This window comes from Pteropus alecto, unplaced genomic scaffold, assembly GCF_000325575.1.
Source record: "Pteropus alecto unplaced genomic scaffold, ASM32557v1 scaffold43, whole genome shotgun sequence".
Lineage (NCBI taxonomy): Eukaryota > Metazoa > Chordata > Mammalia > Chiroptera > Pteropodidae > Pteropus > Pteropus alecto.
The window spans coordinates 2,177,864-2,184,936 of NW_006435764.1; the positions used below are offsets into that span (position 1 = coordinate 2,177,864).

Sequence of the window (7,073 nt, forward strand, 5' to 3'; positions counted from 1 at the left end):
GTGTGCACCACCCCGCGTCTGTGTCACGATTTCGCACACCCGCACCCCATTTCCGACACGGGCTCGCGGCCCGTTTCTCTCGCGTGCCGCTTCTGGCCCAGCCTCTCTGTCCCTGACCCTCGTGCCGCCCTGCGGAGGTGGCCCTCTCTGCCACCCTGGTCCCACAGCTCCGAAGTCCTCTCCCCTCCCCTGGGGCGGCCCCCGCTTCACCCCACAGCGGTTTATGGAGGGCGGCCTCCGTCCCGGCCTCCGTCCCGGCCTCAGACCCGGCCTCGCCTGTGCCTGCGAAGCGCCCAGGGGACTTTACACACGGTGACCCGAGTCAGCCCCGAGGGGCCGCTGAGGCCCAGCTCCCCGACAGCGGGGAGTGCGGTGCCCGCCATTCTGTCTTGGGGACTCGGACCCCCGCCCCGACTGCAGCTCAGGGAGCAGAGGTCCCCGTGCTCGGCCTCCGTCTGCTCCGCTCACGGGCGGCTCTCTCCTTAGCGCCATGGTCACGAGGCGGCGGTCCCCGGGGACCCCGACCAGGACAGGGGATCGGGGCCGCCCCAGCTGGGCTCTTGGGCTGGGGTCGTAGCCGTGGAAGGGAGACCTGCCAGCGTGGCCCGCTCTCTGTCACCCTGTCACTCTCTGTCACTCTGTCTCTGTCCCTGTCCCCTGCTTCTAACACATAAGGCCTTTACCGAGGCAGACGTAATTCACACACCGCACGGTTCTGTGGGTTCGAGTCTAAAGTGCACAATCGAATGCTTTCTAGTCCTTCCAGACGCAGTCAGGGTTACAGCGTGTCCGTCTCCGGCACCCCCAGCCCTGGGCTTCCTCCCGTCCAGCTTTTCGTCTTAAATCCGCTGTTCACCCAGGTCCCGTAACCTGTGCCCTGGGCACCTGCCTCGGCCTCGGCCTCCCTCAGGACAGCAGGTCCCCTTCTGGTCTGGAGTGGGGACACAAGCCTGTCCCTCTAAGCAGTTTTCTGGGTGGGAAACCCTGAGTGGCTCCTTATCGAGTGTCTACCCCGGGTGGCCGTGCCCATCACCTCCACTCTAGGAAAAGGTGGGAAGGCCGAGATGGGCCCAGTGTGGGGGTCTGGCTGCGACTTGCACTGGGGGCCATGGGCACGGGGTCCTGTGGGGCAGGCGCCTGGCCCGTGGCAGCCGTAAGGCACAAACACCAGCGGGCACTTGGTCATTGAAGTTCTCCTGGAAAAACATAATTTCCCTATTCTAAAGAGCCCGGCTGCCTTTCAGAGGCAAACGTGTTCTTGCGATCATCGATTGTGCACGCACATGCTACCACCTGTCACTTCATCATAAATGTCTCCAGCTCCTCATTAGCGGTTTCAGAAGGGCCGGCGGGAAGTTTTCTGTCGGCCCCACAGACAGATAGATGCTCAGCAAATGGACAGGAATACACGAGAAGTGAACATTGCCTGCCTTTGGAAAACATTCAAAAATATAAGCATAGAGGCTGCTAAGATGGAAGGATCCCTCCTTTTGGCTCCCTAATCCTGTCTTCTCCGTGGGGAAGCAAACTCGTTAAGGGGCCCCCCCTTCCGGACCTGGTCTTCGCGCTTCTGCAGTAAACCAGAAGCGAAATTAAACCATATGATTGTTTCGAGACTCGCGTTCTCTACTTAAAACTTCTCGGAGGTGTTTCTTGTCAGTTTTTATCGATCCACCTTGATTTTTCCTACAACTTCCTGCGTGAAGAATGTTCTAGAAGGCGTTTCCGCTCTCTCTTCTCACGGGAGCGCACGTACCGCCGTCTCCCCGTCCTCCTTCCCCTCTCTTGGGATTTCCCTTGACGGTGTTTCACTCGCGATGTATTTTATGCGCATGCGCGAGACGGGAGACCAGCTTTAGACATGGACGTGTTCGGCATGGGGCCGTCGCGTTCAGAGCGTTCGTGGCCGCTGAGCTTCAGCCGGGAGCATCGCGGGGACCCAGGCGGTCACCCCGATCCCGGCCCCGCCCCGACGAAGGGAGGACGCCCTCCTCCCTTCTGACTTTGCCCCTCCGCGCGCCCATGAGCCGGAGCCTGCGAACGGCCCCCTGGGAGAAGGTCGGTGCCCGACGTGCCACCAACAGACCCCTGTCTTCTCTCCACCGTGCAGGACAGCTGCGCCCGGGTGCTGCTGTTTCGAGGCGGGGACAAGGAGCTGAAGAACTACAACAGCCAGACGCCGTTTCAGGTATGGGGGGCATGCGACGCCGGCGTGCGGGGGGCCGGGCAGGCGCGTCCCCCATGCTCCGGGCACACGTGCTGCTGGAGACGTCATGTCTCCTAGTGCTGGAGCCGCTGGCATGTTCCGGTCCTGCTCGCAGTGGCCCCTTCCTGTCAGACCGAAGGGTGTGATGAGGCAGCGGCTCCTTGGGGTGGGTGGGGTGGGGTGTCAGGGACAGCACAGGATGGGGGTGTCTTCATCCTGCGGCTGCTGGGAACTGCTGGCTCCTTTCAACGGGGAGAGCTTCGTAAGACTCTCACGGGAGGTAGGAGGGTGGCTTGTCGCCCATCGGGCGCCCAGTCTGGGTCTGCTGTCCCAGAGTGCAGGGCGAGCCACTGGCCGTGGTGTCCCAGGGTGGACGCACGGTCCACGGTTCTAATTTACCGTTTTCGGCCCTTCAGAGGGCACAGCTCAGTGGCCGTAGGTACGTTGATGAGGGGCCGGCATCACTGCTATGCACTTAAGGGCCTTGGAATTGCCCCTAACGACAATCCCGCAACCCTGTGCGCTAAGCAGCCACTCCCTGTCCCCCCTCCCCAGCCCCCGAAGGCCGCTCACTGGCCTCGTCTCTCTGGATTAGCCCGTTCCGAGCGTGTCGTATAAACAGAACCACAGGACGTGTGGGCTTTCGTGTCTGGCTGCTTTCCCTGAGCGTAACATTTCCGAGGCTTCTCCGTGTCCACGCGTGTCAGCGTGTCCTCGGTTCGGGGGGCCGATTCGTATCCCGCTGTCCAGATGTGGGGCTCGCGTAATTCCGATGCAGCTGCCCCGAGGGTTCGGGGTGGAAGTATCATTTTAGCTCGGTGCTGTAAGTTGCAGACCCGCGTCCTGGTTCCTGAACACGGCCAGATTCTCCGCTTGGACTAGACTCACGCCGTGACTCGTGTTTGGGAGTAACTGTCACGTCCTACTGAGCCAAAGGAAGTGTTCGAACTGGCTTCCACGGATGTTTTGCTGACCCTCTTTTTAGACACTTTGAACTTATACAGTTTATTATTTTATATATTATAATTATATCTTCCGTGTGGGCTCGATGTCTTGAGAGCGAACCAGTTCAGCCTAAAACCGGGCCCGGCGGTGAGAAGCTTGCTCGGCCCCTCGCCGCCCGGGGCCGGGGCTGCCATCCTGAGCCTCGCGGCTTGTGGGTGTTTAACGCAGAACGGATCGGGGCCTGAGCTCCCGCTTTGCGGGTGGGTCCGCGAAGACTGTCACTGTCCGGGACCCCCTCTTCCCAGCGCGACCGCAGAGCCCGGGGCCCTCCCGCTGCATGGTGGGACCGCTCCTCCCGCTTCGGGCTTAGCCGTGGGTGGCTGGTCTTGGTGTAAAGGTTTTTTTCTGGCCGTTAGGTAATATATTTCTTTAGTTCCTTTTTAAAATCAGAATGTTGCTTAGTTAGCCTGGAGTCAGCAGCCAGCACCCTTGAGTTCACGGTCAGCGACTCCCTAGGAGGCACGGCTCGTACCTGCCATGCGGCGCTCCAGGGACACGAGCGTGCGTGGTGTCCAGGACGAACGGTCCCTGTCGGACCCTCTCCCGTGCCGTCACACAGGGCTGGGGACACCCCTCCTTGCGGAAGTCTAACAGGATGCTCAGGACACCCCCCTCGCAGCCGAACCTCAACCGCTCAAACCCAGGGCCACCGGCCTCTATTTTTCTGATGACAATCAACCCCGTGCCACCGATGGTTCTGGAAGACAACGATGTGAAACACTCTCGAACGATGGGACTTCGCGGCCTGCGCATGCGCCTCTGCGGCGGGCAGGATCGAGCCGGCCGCTCACTCTGCGCTCCCAGGACGGGCGCGGCTGCACGGCTGGGCGCTGGGCTCCTCCCTCAAGCTCCCCCCTCGCCGTGTCTGACGGTGACCCAGAGGTTTAATTCTGTCTGCAGACCCCTGCCTCTACGATGCCCCCTCCTCTCGCCTTCATTCACAGTTCGCATTGTGGAGGTTGAAGCGCTCGGGTGAAGGGGAGGGACGGCTGGCTGCATCGTTGGGGGGATCAGCATGTTCGCCTGGGGGACATGGATGCTGTTTGAATATGGGCCTGTCTAAGAAATCTCGGCGTGTGTGACGGGCTTTGTCTGGCCAAGCGTCTGCTTAATGATTTAGCCTCGAGGCCGAGTCGGCAGCATCAGCGAGGCTAGGGACTTGAGAGGATGCAGACTCTCCGCTCGGCCCAGTACCACCGAGTCAGAAGCCCTGGGGGCAGGGCCAGTGCTCCCTTCTAATAAGCCTCCCGGAAATGCTGATGCCTGCTCAGGTCTGAGAATCGGAGACAGAGGCGGCTTTTGAAGGCGGAGGAGGGATGAGGAAAAGCGCTTACAAGATTACCTGGGTGTATCTTGAACAGTGACGGTGATGGGGTGGTGACCGTTGGCCAGCTCTGGCTCCTGGAGCAGAAGGCCACAGATGGGGCCGTTCAGACCACAGACATTTATTTCTCACTGTCCCGGGGGCTGTAAGTCTAAGGTCAAGGTGCCAGCAAATTTAGCTTCTGGTGAAAGCTCTCTTCCTGGCTTGTAGCCACCTACTCACTGGCCTTTCTTCTGTGCATGCCTGGATGCCGGGAGAGAGGGAGAGAGGGGGAGAGAGGGAGAGGGAGGGAGGAGGGGGAAGGAGGAGCCTGGCACGCACGGCAGAAAGGATTCAGCGTTGACTGCAGCGCTGATGCCCAGGAGTGGGGCCCCTCGTGGTCCGGCCAGTGCTGCTGGGGTTGGGGTGCAAGATCGGAAGCAAACCCCAAGTCATCTGCGGTGGACGCCTCCAAATCCACGTTCGATCTGGAGCGAGTCCCAGTTCGGGGTCCAGCGCGAGGTGCCCGGTGGATCGCGGAGAAACAAGGGTTCCTGGCCGAGCGGGGTCCTAAGAGCATCCGCGGGGTCCTTCTCCCGACGGCTTCCGTGTCTTGGGAAAGCGACTCTCAGGGCAGGACCTGGTTTTGGTCATCTCTTCGTCAAAGACACGTGCCCGGCACACAGTAGGTGTGCTTATCGACGAAACCAACGACGGAGATGTTAAGTTAGCAGCCTAGGTCTGGGGAGGACGTCGCGTCCAGACGGTAGAATCCGCTGTGCTGTGGATTTTAGGGCTGGAAAGATCACGTGACCCACGTGGACCACTTTCCGTTTACACCTCTGCTCCTGGCAAGATGCAGGGACCCGAGAAAGGAACGTTCTGGAAGTTTAGTCCACTTGTTAAAATGACTAGCCCTTGTCAGTTGGACCAGCTCGTCTCCTTGGGAACCTCTCCTGTCTGAGACTCAGGTGACTCCTCGGTTAAGTAGTGACGGTTCTGCCATCTCGGGGACCCCTCGTTAAGGACGAATCACTGTATGAACTGGCTCGGCCCAGCGACCGGGGAGGCCGTTTGTCCCCTACACTGCTCCGGGTTCTCTGGAGCTGGCAGGTGCTCTGGAAAGCCCAGGTGACCTCTCAGCCCCTGCCTCCGCCGAGTGGACATCCTGGCGTGTCCCCCACTTTGAGAGTCTTCCTGCTAGGGACATGGCCCTTCACCGGAGCAGCACACCTGTGAGGGTTCTGCCACATGGCCCGCTGGTCCCAACAGTTGTCTAGAACTCCAGGTTCATTCCTCGCACTCTGCTAACACTTCTCGAAAGCGTTCTGTGTGTCCGCGAGTCCCGAGCACAGGACACCTGCGATGACAAGCTCCCCGCTCTCGCCGAGCATTCCAGGGCCTCCGCCGGAAGGTTCACAGGGCCGAGCGCTTGGTTACGTGACAGGTCTCAGCCACCTCGCGTGTCATCGTCGGGGCTACTCAGAAGGTTTGCGGCAGCCTCTTTGCTGCCACTGGGCACCTGGAACTCAGCCTCGTGCAGGTGGCGGTGTCTTGTAGGGGACGAAACGCGGTTGTCACAGAGACGGTAAATGCCAGCAGAGGATCGTGCGGGTCACTTAGCCTGGGAGCCAGCAGGCTTCCCTGGCAGCAGCACGGAGCCTGGCGTCTGAAAGCTGAGGAACAGTGGGCGGGGTGAGCCGCGTGTCTGAGGTCCGGGACGCGAAGGTGCTGGGCCCGGGGCCCCGTTCACACGTGGCATGATGGCCAGGCCGGGTCCCGGATTTGCAGTAAGAGGCGAACACCCGGTTATAATGTGCTCTGTGTTTCTCATCATTTTGTTATGTTTGCTTTTTTTACTTCCTGCTTTTGAAGAGGATTTAGAAGTGCAGAGATTTTTCCGCCGTGGTGAAATGTTCAACACCCTTGCCGTTTTCAGCACAGGGCTCGGCGGCACTGGGCACCGTCACACGGCTGTGCAGCCATCGCCACCACCATCTCCGGGAACTTCCAAGACTGTGCAGCCATTGCCACCACCATCTCCGGGACTTTCTATCTCCCAGCTGCCACTCTGTCCCCAGGACACCTCGCTCCCCGCCCCGTCCCCGAGCCCCGGCCCCACCTGCGACTTCCTGTCTCTGGGACTCTGTCTCCTCTGGGTCCCCACGTGAGTGGGACACACCGCGTTTGTCCTTCTCCGTCTGGCTCATTTCCCTCGGCATAATGATGTCCTCAGGGTGTGTCCACGTGGCAGCAGACGTCGGCGCTTCCCTCCTTTCCAAGGCCGAATCGTGTCCCGCGCTCTGCACGGACCGCGTGTTGCTCGTCTGTCTGTGGGTGGACACTCGGGCCGCTTCCGTCCTCGGGCTCTGAGACCGACGCCGCCGTGAACGTGGCGCACACGTCTGTGCGAAAGCGGGGACAGGCGCACACGTCTGTCCCCTCTTTCCATTATTTTGGCCGTGTCCCCGGCCGTGGGGTTGCCGGACCGTCCGTAATCCTGGGTTCCGCGTCTCGAGGACCCCGCCCTGTTTCCGCGGCAGCGGCACCCATTTATTT

General features: G+C 60.7%; 1 protein-coding gene across 1 annotated transcript in view; it reads left to right on the plus strand.

Moving 5' to 3' along the window:
* The window catches only part of SHANK2 (SH3 and multiple ankyrin repeat domains 2), a 408,406-nt gene that overhangs the window by 94,474 nt on the left and 306,859 nt on the right, over positions 1-7,073 (plus strand). Inside the window, exon 10 of the mRNA XM_025046286.1 lies at positions 2,111-2,188. Within this exon, the coding sequence (XP_024902054.1) occupies positions 2,111-2,188 (78 nt within the window). The remainder of the gene's footprint in view (positions 1-2,110; positions 2,189-7,073) is intronic.